Raw genomic sequence first — 15,408 nt, forward strand, 5'->3', positions numbered from 1 at the left:
CAAGAATAGTGCTAAGGCCTCATGCTTCCATGATCCTGTGCAAATCAGAACCTGGTAAAACTTTAGGTTTAGCATTATATTTCCTATTTCTCAATCTCAGAAAATTTGGGCTCAGGTAGGCTGAACAAACAGATTTTACAAAGAGACTTCAGAATCTCTCAACTCAATCCCAGACCATTAATATTATTAATAAATAATAATTTAAGACACTAAAATAAAAGGCTTCCAAAAGAAGCCTTTTAGCTCTCATTAGTTCTGTCTATCTGCAAATTAAAAATTCAGAGCTGATTCTGTCAAATTCCCAGAGGCATCTTTTCAGGACTTGGTCAGAAGAAAGATTCAGCTATGAGAAATTCTGCTTCCTCAGATCCTCACTCACCCTGCTTTTCTACAACTGTTAAGGTTGTTTGCCAGCTCAAGACAAGACAGACTTCCGTGTTAAAAGTCTGACAACGTAAGGGTAGAATCCTAGATGTGATGAGTACTTATAAACAACAGATACTGAATCTATTTAACAATTTCTAATCGTAGGCTAAATCTTCTGAAGGATTATAAAGAGGGAAAAAGGCAAAAACATATGTAAATTGTTTTCTTTTATAAAGGCTGAAAAAAAAAGTACCTAATTACGTTTTTCAATGGATTTCTTTCATTATTGGGGACTCAATGCAGTTTCCTTGTGCCAGGTCTTCAAAGTTTTGATCAGGAGTTTAAAATTCAAATATTTCCAATAGCACAGTGGTAATTATAATTATTCTAACCGCTAAATGCTCTAATTAAAACACAAGTGGTGTGGATTGAGAGCAAAAGACTAAGTGGACATATCTCTTTTTTTGTGAGTTGCTCTCATCTCAGCAGTACTTGGCCCAGGTTAAACTACTTGAAAGAGGACATGGCTTTGGGTTATCATTAACAAACAGCGTATTAATTTAAGCCACTCCCAAAGAGATTTAACATGAATGATAAAAATAGACACTTCCTCCTTTGGGATTTGTGAAAGATGCAAAATAAGAATTTGGCCTTTGCCTCCACATTTTTTTTAAGAACAAAGAGAGAAAAGAAATACACCCTGTTTGGAATTTATTCGGCAAGAGCTGTCTTTTCAGAGAAAAAAAGCAAAAGCCTGCCAGGCACTTGCATGAATATTCACCAGTGCACACTGGGCACAAGGGCCACTTTTCATGCCACATGCACTAATCCTTCCAACGTATTCCAGGCAAGCTACTAGGGTAAACTTCTATAGAGGAGCTGTACTTTGCTGTGATGAATTTGGGATGGCTGAAAGGAGAATGTCTAACTACAGAAGGCAGACCTGCGTACACAACAGGAATACATCAGTCATGGGCAAAGCTGATGATGATACTGGGGCTTCCCATATTAGAATAAAATGTTACATTAGCTTTGATTAGTAAATCTTGCCCTGTGAGCTGAGAGAGAAATGCTGAGTGAACTGAAGGTTCCTGCAGCTCATTCCTTGCAATAGCAGGAGCATTAAACATTTGTTTCTCTTATATTAACATTCCCAGAAGCCCAAGGCTTCCCCTATTAGTCACTTAACCACTAGTGTTTATTTAAATTACAAATTTGATAACACACTGCACTTTATAAAGTGCATTTAAAATACAGGTAAATATTTCCACGTTACAGGTGGGGGAACTGAGGCATACACAGATTAAGTGATTTGTCCTAGTCCATGCAGCAAAACCAGGTCAAAGCCTGGTCTAGAATCCAAGTGTCCTCTCTCCTAGCCTTGAGCATAGAGTAACCATGTTGCCTATCACATTCAGTAGCCCTGATATTCACTTGCAGCTATATGCAACATTCACTACTGGGTGTCTTAGCAAATGGCATGAGTCTGCTATGCCTTGTCCTCTAGCTCAAGAAATGTATATTGTAAATACAGTTATGCTGGAAGGTGTTAATGGCTGCCACCAAGCAGGCTGTTGATCTACAGACAATCACAGACCTGGTTAAAGCTGATATATATGCTAAGCACCCTTCTCTCAGGAGCCATAAAAAGAGCAATTAAGCCCATTTATGTAGTGACATAGCTGGAAACAGTAGAAGCTGCCACTCAAGGCAATGGGTCCTATGTTATGGCCTGATACTAAACCTACTAAAGGGTTCCCTGATTGCAATTGTAGAGGTACACACTTAGTAAATAAACAGCATTCCACCAAAGAAATAACTGAGTTGTATCATCAATTTCTCCTCCTAATGGAACAAGCGTGCAAGGCCCCAAATATTGGCTAACTATACAGGGCAAAAGAGGCAACGATACTTTTTTTCAAAACAGCTAAAAGTGTCATATGCTACCCCTGTGATTATTTGTACTGCATTTATGTCAGTATTTTACATTGCTGCTGCTCAGATTAAAAAAAAGCTGGGCATGTTTAGTCTTGAGAGGAGATGACTGGTGGGAGACCAGATAACAGTCTTCAAATATGTTAAGGGCTGTTATAAAGGGGACGGTGATCAATTACTCTCTGTGTCCACCAAGGGTAGGACAAATAATGGCCTTAATCTGCAGCAAGCGAGATTTAGGTTCGATATTAGCATAAATTTTCCAACTATAAAGATAGTTAAGCACTGGACTAGCCTTCCAAGGGAGGTTTTTAGGAACTGGTTAGACCAGGGGCGGGCAAACTTTTTGGCCTAAGAGTCGCATCGGGTTTCTGAAATTGTATGGAGTGCTGGTTAGAGGAATCATAGAATATCAGGGTTGGAAGGGACCTCAGGAGGTCATCTAGTCCAACCCCCTGCTCAAAGCAGGACCAATCCCCAATTAAATCATCCCAGCCAGGGCTTTGTCAAGCCTGACCTTAAAAACTTCTAAGGAAGGAGATTCTACCACCTCCCTAGGTAACGCATTCCAGTGCCTCCCCAAACAGCCAGGCATGGCCCGGCCCCTGCCCCCTATCTGACCCCCCCGGGACTCCTGCCCCATCCAACACCCTCTGTTCCCTGACAGCTCCCTGTCCCAGTCCCCTGACCACTCCCAGAACCCCTGCCCCTAACTGCCCCCTGCCGCCCCATCCAACCGCCTCCTCCTTCCTGATTGCCCCCCCAGGACCCCTGCCCCATCCAACCACCCCTTCTCCCTGACCGTCCCCAGACACCTCACCCCAACTGCCTCTCCACCCCATCCAACGCCCCTCTCTCCTTCCTGAGTGCCCCCCTCCAGGACCCCTGCCTCCATTCAACCCCCCTGTTCCCCACCCTCTGACCATCCCGACCCCTATCCATGCCCCTGACCACCCCCCGAACTCCCCTGCCCTCTATCCAACCCCTGCTCCCTGCCCCCTTACTGTGCGGCCTGGAGCACTGGTGGCTGGCGGCACGGCTGCACCAGGACAAGCAGCCACGCCACGCAGCACAGAGCAACAGGTCAGGCCGGGTTCTGCAGCTGCGCTACCCAGAGCATTGCGCCGGCGGCAAGGTGAGGCTGTGGGGGAGGAGGGACAGCAGGGGAGGGGCCGGGGGCTAGCTTCCCAGGCCAGGAGCCAGGCAGGACGGTCCCACGGGCCAGATGTGGCCTGTGGGCTGTAGTTTGCCCACCTCTGGGTTAGACAAACACCTGTCAGGGATGGTCTAGATATACGTGGTTCTACCTCAGTGCAGGGGGCTGGATTAGGTGACCTCTCAAGATCATGAGCAGCCCCATAATTCTGTGGTCCTACACTTCCAATCTGTCAGCTTTCTGGGGAGGGATTTTTGTTCCCTGAACAGTATGTTCTGAGTGTGGTAAATAACTGGGAGCTGAGAAAATACTTAATAATAACGCACCTCACAAGAACATATCCCCTTCTTGAATACCTTAAAGGCAGTTCATGACACACAGATACCAGATTGTAATATGTCCATACAGTATGTGCAGTTTGCTAGAAAACTAGGTGTAGTTCAGAAAATATTCAAGCACAAGGTAACAACACTCTTAAAGAAAAATGTAATGAGCAAGCTTTAATAAACAGAATATTTTCATGGAAAGACACTTAAATTACCTACAGTTTCTGTAATCTCCCTTTCTGTTACTACATTTATTTGTGTTTGAATAGGTTTTCCTGCAGCCAACCAGTCGCTTTGCTGGATCCTGTAGAGGAGCCATAACCCTGCACACTTGTTTTGTGCTAGTGTCATCCTTATTTAGACTTACGACTTCACTGCAGGATCAGGAAAGCAGAGAAGATTAGCAATAAGGGAAGAAAGTGATAATTAGCAAAAATTGCATGGGATAATTGGAAATAGAATACGTGTCTGGGATGATGAAATACAGAGAAAATATTAACAAATTAATTCAAGAACCTTTAATGTCAGAAGGTACTTTGAAGATGAAAAGCACCATATATGTGCCTATTACTATTATTAAAGAGGGACAAGTAGTTAATATATGTTTACAGAGGTATAAAATAAGCCTATTTATTTTAACATGAGGAAGAAATTAAGATGCAGGCAAATACCATATACACTGTTACAAATTATGTACTTGTGGATTGTCTTTTCTTCCCCTTTGGGAAACTGTAGAAAAAAATCTATAGGGTTATCAGCCAAATACGGAACTATAATATCATTAAAATCTCCAATTCAAGGATTGTTACAAGAGAGTTACAGCTACTCAGCTGATTTTGATACTGCAGCACTTTCATTACTAAAAACAATTTTAGCAGCTAAATAGGAAGGCACTTGCATTGCGTTTGCCATGTTAAATACACAATTTACCACATTTCTGCTCCTCATGGGATAACTTTTTTTTTTTTGTTACTGATAAGGACCAACCAGAGGGGAAAATGTGAAAGACATTTTTAGTCCAAGTAGAAAACAGAGTATGAGAAACTGGCTAAAAGGGACGTTTTATGTTCTGCATCAGCTACCTGCTTCAACTATATTATCTGCCACGTGTGAGCCTTAACTTTTTCTTAGATAAACTTCATAAATGATAATTTTGTATTTTCCTATCCAAAATCTAAAAGATACAAATAAACTCATTTTCTTCTTTAAAAAAAATTCAAAATGTTTACAGGTCCTTTGTTGCAATGGCTGCTTACTATGAAAATATTTCTAAGCTTGTAATATTCATTAGAATTTCTTGCTAAATGTTTACATCTGGGAGTAAAGTGCTTCTCAGTTTATAAACAATCATTTGAAGGAGACAAATAAATTAAATCTGCAGTAAATCACAAGCACAAAACAGGTTCCTAAACTGTTTAACCTTCTGCATTTCCAATGCAGATAAGTTTCAACAGCCCTTCCGTTGAATTTAGTTGCCATAGTAATTTGCCATAGTAGTTGCCATAGTTGCCATGAATTTAGTTGCCATAGTAATACTTTCTAACCCTGAAATATGACTTTAATGGAATTCCTTCCAGTTTCTGTAGACTACAAACATCTACTATCCTTTTTAAAGAATCAATGTTCTTGATCTCTTTGGATTTACCACATAATCTGAATATAGTAATGCTTATGAAACTCAAAACATATTTTCATTCCTAATCAATAGTTTAGGGCCCAGCCCATTGGTCTAGTAACAAATTCAGCTTCTGAAGGGAGGAGCAATTCACTCTATATTGACTCTCTATAGCCTACCTAAGAGAAGTGCTGCTGAACTTTGGAAGGATCCTCCTCTCCCAGCTGAAAAAATGGGATCACTCAAAGTGCCTTGAGGGAGATAGCTAAAGAAGAATAGACAAAGATTGTGGAGGATCCTCCATCTTTCTCAAAAAAATGCAGGTTTAAATGAAGGGGAAGCTTAACTGACTGAATCTCTGTACTAAATTCAGCTTAATTCTGGTTTCTCTTTCGGGGACTCCTGATAATAGCAGCACCTTTGACCTTTTAGGTTTCACACTAAGGGAAGCTACTAGACAGCAATAGCAGCTAAACAATATGAGAACGGACAGCAATAGTGTAATGCTGATGTAGAAGAATGGTAACAAAAGAAGGCCCTCCACAGTCTATGTTTATAGTTATAGTATTTAGGGACAAGACACCTTCACTAGTGACTAAGGCAGTATTTTGCTTCTTCAGCATTTGAGACTGAACATTTGTCTGTGGTTGCCTTGCATTACTTTGGGAGACAGTAATTTTTTTCGCACTTGTTTTAAAAAGTCTGATGTTAGGTTTAATGCTGAACATTCATCAAGAGGTTAAAAGGTTTATGAACTGTGAAATAAATGCTGCTGTCCAGGGTGACTGAATGGACATTTCACTGGAGGCTGCTGTTAGGGCTGGTGAATCTTCCTGCAGTAGCAAATGCCTTTACATAAGCTAAACCCATATGTATCTGGTTTTAGTTTGGTCTATAAGGAGGCAGTGTGGTTTCTTTTGTCTTTTAAAGGGGGCGGGAAGATGGGAGGGGATATAGGTGGTGTAGCACTACCTCTTTAACGCTACACTACTCGAGGGTTCGCCTCTCTCAGAGGAATCCCTGGATGCCCCTTTAGAGTAGCTTTCCATCTGGTTTGTTCTGTTGCAGCAGCAAAAAGCTGGCAGAGTCCGAGTTGGGAAACTGATCCCATGTTTTCACAGTTCACTCTCATTACAACTGACTAATAATTTTATAATATGGAATAATATACTTTATATTTTAATTTACGCAATTACACAAACCAATTATATAACCATCATTTTCTGGCCCCAAAAGCTACCATTCATCTAAAACTGTTTAATAATGAGAATTATTAAAATTGGTTCTGCTGGAAGACAATAGAGGGTGGCACAGAGCTTAATTACAGAAAATAGTCAATTTCTTGCACTAACCTGAAAATATTGAAAAGGATATAATGATTAGCCAATTGAAAGATGATAGGCAAAGGAACTATAAACTTAGAAAGTATATAAATTAGTGATTAGTCCCCTAATCTTTTATGTTGTCAGGCCTCTGCAGATTTTTTATTCTTAAATTTTAATGTTTTTTAATTGGTATGAAAATGATGTAATTACTTCTCAATCACCAACTTCTAAGACATTCTGAGTACTGTATTTTTCCTTTTTCTATGTAAGCTGTGATAGTTGGTTGAGGATCTAAAAGCCCAAACTGAAGAGTGTGAACTGTTCACTGTACAAAGGTACTGACCGTAATATCATTGCTCATTGAACGTTCACCAGCAACATCTCTGGACTCAAATTCAGTGCAATTTCTATAGCAGTATTATCATAATTGCTAATGTTATGGTTAAGAATCTGTCAGGGTGTCTAACCCCTACACAGCTAACTTCAGTTTTATAATAGACATAATAGTTTTGTAGTTTCAACTTGTAACAGACACAAGTTTATCAGGAGGACAATAAATATTCCCTGAAATTTATAAGCTGCAGGAGTACTAAACTAAGTGGTTCACCAATTCTGCACTCATCCAAAAATAGCTCCACTTCTAAAAAATGCAAATGTACAGACAGTTAGTGTATAATGTGAATAAGAGGAGGACAGGACACAAGAGAAAATCCTTAAGTCTCAGACCTTTTCCTTGTGCTTTTACTGATATTTTCCTTCAGGTTGGATCAAAGTCTTAAATTTTGTTTTAATTAAAAGAGACAGAAAAAAAGAATCAATTGTTGCAAGGAGTTTCAATCTCACTGGCTAATCAGTCAGGTACCTGTCTTAACAGGGAGAGGGCACAGATCTAGTTTCTAGCAATACATGCCTGACTTTGTAGATCAGGTTTCAGAGTAACAGCCGTGTTTGTCTGTATTTGCAAAAAGAAAAGGAGTACTTGTGGCACCTTAGAGACTAACCAATTTATCTGAGCATAAGCTTTCGTGAGCTACAGCTCACTTCATCAGATGCATACTGTGGAAAGTGTAGAAGATCTTTTTATACACATAGAGCATGAAAAAATACCTCCTCCCACCCCACTCTCCTGCTGATAATAGCTTATCTAAAGTGACCACTCTCCTTACAATGTGTATGATAATCACGGTGGGCCATTTCCAGCACAAATCTAGAGCCTTGGTCTAGTTCAGCATAATCCACTTTGAAAGTAGAATAAGAAACAGGAACAAGGCACTCTTTTTCTAAAGTGCAATAATTATTCCTGAATAACTCCATTATTTTGGAATAAGAGTGCCTTGTTCCTGTCTCTTATTCTACTTTCGAAGTGGATTATGCTGAACTAGACCAAGGCTCTCTTATTCTGGAATAAGAGTGTATGCACATGGAACTATCCCAGAATAGGTATTTGGAATAATTCAATATATAGACAAGCCCTAAGAAAATCAGGTAGTGTTCTTGTATGTTGTCAGGAACTGCATTTGTGTCTTATATGACATTTTATAAGAGAGGTTTCTAAATTTACAGTGCTTGTGGATGAAGCTGGAAATCTTGGCACCCTCAGAGGTTAGCAATAGCTGATCTACAAAAAGAAAAGGAGTACTTGTGGCACCTTAGAGATTAACCAATTTATCTGAGCATAAGCTTTCGTGAGCTACAGCTCACTTCATCGGATGCATACTGTGGAAAGTGTAGAAGATCTTTTTATATACACATAAAGCATGAAAAAATACCTCCTCCCATCCCACTCTCCTGCTGGTAATAGCTTATCTAAAGTGCGAATACAGACTAACACGGCTGTGACTCTGAAACCTATTGCACTTTAAATTCCCACCCTATCTTAATCCAAATTAACTTTCACATGTAGACAATCCCTTCGTGTGAAAACAATCAGCTCAATCGGGTAAATCTACACTGTAGGTAATAGTAAGTCTCCCACCCTGTGTAGACAGAGTCAGGCTAGTGGGGCTTGAGCTAGCGTGCTAAAAATAGCAGTACGGACATTGTGGCTTGAGCTTGAGTTCAGGCTCTCTAGCCTAGGGTGCCAGAATCCATCCTAACTCTGCAGTGAAGACATACCCTAAGAGTGGGCATATAATTTAAAGATGACTCTCTCCTTTCTTCAGTTGCTGCTATCATTTTTATCTAATAACATGTGTATTACAGAGCATCTAGCTGCTCCATAGTTAATGCTGAAACTAATTTTCTGTTTTAATACAGTAGACTTTTTTTCTGCTTTTTATAACTTTTTTTAAATCTTACTTTTGTATTTTGGTGCTATCCATACAGATGTACAAGGCAGTCATTTGACATCATTGACAGGTTTCAGAGTAACAGCCGTGTTAGTCTGTATTCGCAAAAAGAAAAGGAGGACTTGTGGCACCTTAGAGACTAACCAATTTATTTGAGCATAAGCTTTCGTGAGCTTTCAGCTCACGAAAGCTTATGCTCAAATAAATTGGTTAGTCTCTAAGGTGCCACAAGTACTCCGTTTCATTTGACATCATGTAACTTTTACTTTTGTTCTGATATTATATTACTGTATTTTGACATAGAATTTGATAGATGTTGAGAAATTAAACATACTATGTTACATTGGAACAAAAATAAAAAACAAATAGATAAATACTAAAATATCCCCAATGATACAATTACTGACCAGGAAATGTTTCACATTTCAGAGTTGATTTACAAGAAAGCAATTTTATCTGTAAGGCTGCTGAAGCCTCATTGCTACTGGGTCTTTAGAGAAGAAGAATCCCCTTACCGTATTGATCCAATCATGAATGGCTGTGCTAGCTGTACCACAATAGCACCACTGCCTAGCTGATGACACGTGTACCCGGAATCCCAGTCATAATTCTTTGTATCTCCATTCAACAAGGCATTGCGACTTCGACTTACACCCTCAATCACACTGGCACAATCTGCAATTGTTGCAACATTTTCAGCGGGAACTGTAAATTAAAACACAATGAGAGCAAACGTGATCAAATGGACAGCAAATGAGTTATCCAGTGTTAACAATTTTTATTTCTGGTGAAGAATAAAAAATAAGCATAGAATTATCGCTAACACAGGGAGCTATGGATCTGTTTCATAGCATAAATTAAAAACACGTGTGATCTCTGAACCCAAGCAGTAAAATTTTTACAGCACTGATTCCAGCGTAGTCGTGTGACAAAATAAGAATTGATAACTAACATTCGGGGATAACTAACATTTGGGACATCATAGTTGGGACATTAACATTCTGCTTCCTTTCCTGTTGGTGTGAAAGGACCCTGTTGATAGTTTCCGCTAGACAAGCATGCCCAGGCTCAGGCAGCGTGAATGGAATGCCAATAACAGGAGCATTCCCCAACTAATCAAGCAGAGGCAGGTAGGGGCAAAAATAAAATCCTGCACAGAAGTTATGTCTCTTGGCAAGGAGAGGAAAAAAGAGACCATATGGACCTTAACTTAATGAGAGTGGAGGAAAAGAGAGTAGATGCTATTTTCCCTCCTGGGGGTAGTGTTGCAGTATTATGAGATTTTTGTTTTCTTTTTTACACGGACTTTTATCCAAAACTCATTTTGGATCATGTGTCCATTTATATGTGACTGCAAAAATGCCACTGCACCACTGCTATCAAAAAATAAAAGAGTTTACTGGAGAATATGGGGCCCAGCTAATACAATAATTATAATTATTAATAAAATACCTATCTCTTATGTAGTAGAACTGCAATTATTTGAATGTCACAGCAACTGTGAATAAGTTCAAAAAATTGAGGAAACCTTCATTGTAATGAATGGATGACTGAGATGACAACAGAGAGTTTCAGATAATCAAGGTTAGACTGCAATTCTATAACAAACTAAAAGCTGGAATTCAAATATTTTCTGTAATGTTTTTAGAGGTTTAGGAAGCTTACAAACTCATTTGTGTCAGAATAAAACAATGTTTGAGTATTAGGGGCATTTTCCTCTGATTCAGGAAAGACATCTTCTTAGAGATTGTTCCTTTGCATGGACTGGTTCTTTTCCTACTCATTCTATTCTGTTTAGGACTGCATGCTCAGTGGACTCCAATCTGTTTCATCCTTCTGAAACAGCTTCCCCACCTTTCCAGAGCAAACACAGCTCATTACAGTAATAGTTTATTTATGGGTAGAGGCCATTTAAGCAATTTCCCCAAAGATCAAAACAATAATAACGTGAAGGCTTTTAACTCCTCTCGGAGCATGTTGACAGGATGGGGTGGGCTTGTGTGTGCACGGGTGCTTTTCTCTACACTGTGTTCTACAAAGTGCTTTCACAAAAAGCTCTTATTTCTTGAATTCCCCAGTATTTACCTTAAGCAACGGTTAAGCGGGTATAGTGCTCTCTTAACTAGTTCCTTTCTATAATTCATTTGGCCTAAAAGCTGCTGTCAAGTTTTCAAACTTCATCTTGACAGTAAAGAGACAAATACATACACTTTTACATTTATAAAGATGGCAGAAATCCCTTCATTAAAGATATACTATTCAAGTCCAGCACCTTCTTAACAGTCGACACAGGAGTCTTAAGATATTCCTTCTTTCTTTAGCTAAACCTTTCATATTTTTATCTAACACCACTGCAAATGCAAAAAACAATGCTAAAGGAATGCCTGGATTGCAAAATGAAGCTCTCAAGTTTGGAAATGCAAAAATTAAAGTTGTTTGCTGAACCGTAACCATTTGCATGTATGTATTATGATACACAGTTTAATTATATGATAATATATTATTTTTGACAGGGCCATTGCCTCCTTTAGTATGCAGATGAGATATTACGCAGTGAATAAAGCAGCTGTTCAGTTTTTTATTTTATATATATATAGCCTCACTATATGAATAGGTGGTGCCTTGCCTTATTTACTGCACACAAATAACCCTTTCCCTGTTTTGCTACACTCAATCTAACATGTACTGTGAGTCCATATAATCCTGCATCCCTTCATAAGCATTTTCACTTATTATACAGCATGACGAATGCCTCTTTCCATATTCATCTTCATATATTAGTCCTGTCTTCACTGTAGTGTTAGCTCAACTTATCAACACTTGAGATAACTCCTCTTGAGTTAATCTAGCTCAACTGAGAGTGGTCACACTATAAAACAGCACTCAAATTGCACAGTGTGTTTAGATTAGCAGAACAGAGCAATTGTCAGCAGCTCTCAGCTTTAACCCATACTTTCTGAGAGGCCAGCTAGCTCAAGTTTAAAGCATCACTTAACTCAAACTAGAGATTTTTGTATGTGAAAAGGGGTCACCTTAGGGGGCAACATACTGAAGACTGTTCCACTGTATGGAAAAATGCTGGGCTTCTTCACATCCCTGCCTCATTCCACAAGTACCCTCACAAATCGTATTCCATATGTACATACACATTTAAAATAAAATATCTCCACCTGACTTTCTTACATATTCCTGTGCATAAGCAATTGTTCAGAGATCATGTACTGCCTGAAAATTTTCTAATCTGTTTACATACATGTGTATGTGCAGTGCCAATAATAAATAATAGAAAGGATGTGGACATACACAAAATAAACTTTGTTAACTCTTACAACTAAAGCAAAGCAAAACTGACTTTTCTCAGACCTCTAAAAGGCACATCATGACCTAATGTCCCATTCAAGTTCCTTTTTTTTTTTTTTTTTTTTTTTACCAGCGCAGGCTGAAGTACTATACCTAAAAAAAAGGGGGAGAAGGGTGAAATGTTTCATAATGGCAAAAGTGTACAGTACTTCTTCAGTACTGAAAACAGTTGAACCATTTTTGCTCAGGCCTTCAAAACAAAAATTCAACCCAACCTATTCCCAATTCCTCACACTAGAACTAAGAACAAATGTGCAAAATTTCAACCCAAAGAGTAAAAACTAAAGTTATGAGCAAATGAAAAAGATCCTTTAGAATTGGACCACTAGTGTAACTATTGTAACACCACAACCTTAACTCTGCCCCACTAGGAATGCCACCTGTTCAGTGCCACCTTTTCCAAATTACCCCCTCCCACCTCAGCCAGGTACTCCCCTCAACTTTCCCTCCAGCATGCTCCTTTCCCTCAAGTATCAGTTCCAAATATTATTAATTGTGGGTGTTTTGTATAGGGGGTACTGGAAGGTTGGTGTCCCTAAGGAGACAGAGTTAAGATTGTGGCTTGTGATCGGTAGCATATTTTAGCTGTGGTGGTACTAAGATGTGAGCTTTGGGCGGAGGAGTAGAGGTTGGCTATCTTTTCATTTCCTTGCTTTTTTGGTTTTGTGAGGTATATTATGTGTGTAGCAACTGCTTAAAAATGAACAGGATCTGGCGAGGCCAAAGTGGCAAGTGTGGATTGTGGTTGGAGATATGAGGAAGGGCAACCCCAAGTATTGCCAAATGCAAGCATTTAACACCATGAAACAGATCCCCCAAAACTCATGAGACTGGATTAAACTGGTAGATGTATATTTATTTATTTTAAATCACATTTTTTGTTTGTTTCCTCTTTTTGAGTTGAGGACTATGTCTTCACTGGAGTGTTAACGCTGGTGGTCAGCACCTGGTCCTAAATACCCACACTACAAAGCCACAACTGAGTTACTTGTCCTCACTGGTGCTGTGTACACACTTGTATATTGCTAGGATATTTGGGAGGCGTATCCCATGTTACTTTGCACTGCTGCAAGCTCAGCCGCCCTATGATACTTTCTCAGTGAATTGTGGGAGCCTTGTCTGTTTTTCTGGGCACATGAGGGGAATTAAGGGAAGGCAGTGGATGACTATCAGCTCTCAGCTGATTTAGCCTGCATCCTCTCTGCAAGGTGGGCATGTTGCCTCACTTGGGCTTTAACTGATAGCCTCAGATGAGCCAGCAAACCCAGATTGAAAACACCACCAAACTTGGCTGAGAAGGTGTGGTGTGTGGACAGGAGGGGAGGGATCAGTGCAAAACCGAAGTAAAAACTCTGCAGAGAAGACATAGCCTGTAGCGAGAAGTACCCACCCCCAGTGAGTGTGGGATCATTTCAGGCTCAAAAGCCAAGTTTAAATGCATTAACGCAATCCTCCCTGTTGGCTCCTGGAAGGGGGATTCAATTTACTGTCTTCTAATTCTGTCCTTCTACATCCCTTGTCCCTATAACTGGTTTCAGAGTAACAGCCTTGTTAGTCTGTATTCGCAAAAAGAAAAGGAGTACTTGTGGCACCTTAGAGACTAACAAATTTATTTGGGCATGAGCTTTCGTGAGCTACAGCTCACTTCATCGGATGCATTCAGTGGAAAATACAGTGGGAAGATTTATATACATAGAGAACATGAAACAATGGGTGTTACCATACACATTGTATTGAGAGTGATCACTTAAGGTGAGCTATTACCAGCAGGAGAGCGCGAGGGGGACGGACCTTTTGTAGTGATAATCAAGATGGGCCAAGTTGTCAACTGCTGGAAATGGCTCACCTTGATTATCACTACAAAAGGTTTCTCCGCCCCCCCGCCCTCCTGCTGGTAATAGCTCACCTTAAGTGATCACTCTCGTTACAGTGTGTATGGTGACGGTGACTTAAGCCCAGAGGTAAGTGGGGAAGTGGGACACCAGGAGGAAACACAAGGAGGAGGGTGCAACAGGGGAGGCTCCTGATTCATACTGAGAAAGTAGGGCAATCGACTAGTTATCTTAGATGCTTGACACAAGAAGCCTGGGAAACAAGCAGGAAGAATTGGAAGTCCTCGCACGATCAAGGAACTGTGATTGGAATAACAGAGACTTGGTGGGGTAACTCACATGACTGGAGCACTGTCATGGATGGGTGTAAACTGTTCAGGAAGAACAGGTGGGAGAGAAAAGGAGGAGGAGTTGCACTGTATGTAAGAGAGCAGTATGATTGCTCAGAGCTCCAGTATGAAAATGGAGAAAAGCCTGTTCAGAGTCTATGGGTTAAGTTTAGAGGCGAGACCAACAAGTGTGATGTTGTGGTGGGCATCTACGATAGACCACCAGACCAGGAGGATGATGTAAACGAGGCTTTCTTCGGACAACTTACAGAAGTTTCCAGATCGCAGGCCCTGGTTCTCATGGGGGACTTCAATCACCCTGACATCTGCTGGGAGAGCAATAAGCAGTGCAGAGACAATCCAGGAAGTTTTTGGAGAGTGTTGGGGACAACTTCCTGGTGCAAGTGCTGGAGGAACCAACTAGGGGCCATGCTCCTCTTGACCTGCTGCTCACAAACAGGTAAGAATTGATAGGGGAAGTAGAAGTGAGTGGCAACCTGGGCAGCAGTGACCATGAGATGGTCGAGTTCAGGATCCTGACAAAAAGAAGAAAGAAAAGCAGCAGAATACGGACCCAGGACTTCAGAAAAGCAGACTTTGACTTCCTCAGGGAACTGATGGGCAGGATCCCCTGGGAGGCTAATTTGAGGCGGAAAGTAGTCCAGGGTAGCTGCCTGTATTTTAAAGAAGCCCTATTGATGACGCAAGAACAAATCAACAGAATATGCAGAAAGAATAGCAAATATGGCAGGCGACCAGCTTGGCTTAACAGAAAAATCTTCAGTGAGCTTAAACACAAAAAGGAAGCTTACAAGAAGTGGAAACTTGGACAGATGACTAGGAAGGAGTATAAAAATATTGCTCAAGCATGCTGAG

General features: G+C 40.3%; 1 protein-coding gene across 4 annotated transcripts in view; it reads right to left on the minus strand.

Moving 5' to 3' along the window:
- BTBD9 (BTB domain containing 9) overlaps positions 1–15,408 on the minus strand; it is a 300,205-nt gene that overhangs the window by 86,509 nt on the left and 198,288 nt on the right. For all 4 annotated transcript variants that reach the window (XR_012158194.2, XM_073338551.2, XM_073338552.2 and 1 more), the window contains exon 8: positions 9,527–9,716. Coding sequence is in view for 3 of the 4 variants with exons in the window: in XM_073338551.2 (XP_073194652.1) it covers positions 9,527–9,716 (190 nt within the window). In the remaining variant the exon portion in view is untranslated. The remainder of the gene's footprint in view (positions 1–9,526; positions 9,717–15,408) is intronic.

This window comes from Lepidochelys kempii, chromosome 3, assembly GCF_965140285.1.
Source record: "Lepidochelys kempii isolate rLepKem1 chromosome 3, rLepKem1.hap1, whole genome shotgun sequence".
NCBI lineage: Eukaryota > Metazoa > Chordata > Testudines > Cheloniidae > Lepidochelys > Lepidochelys kempii.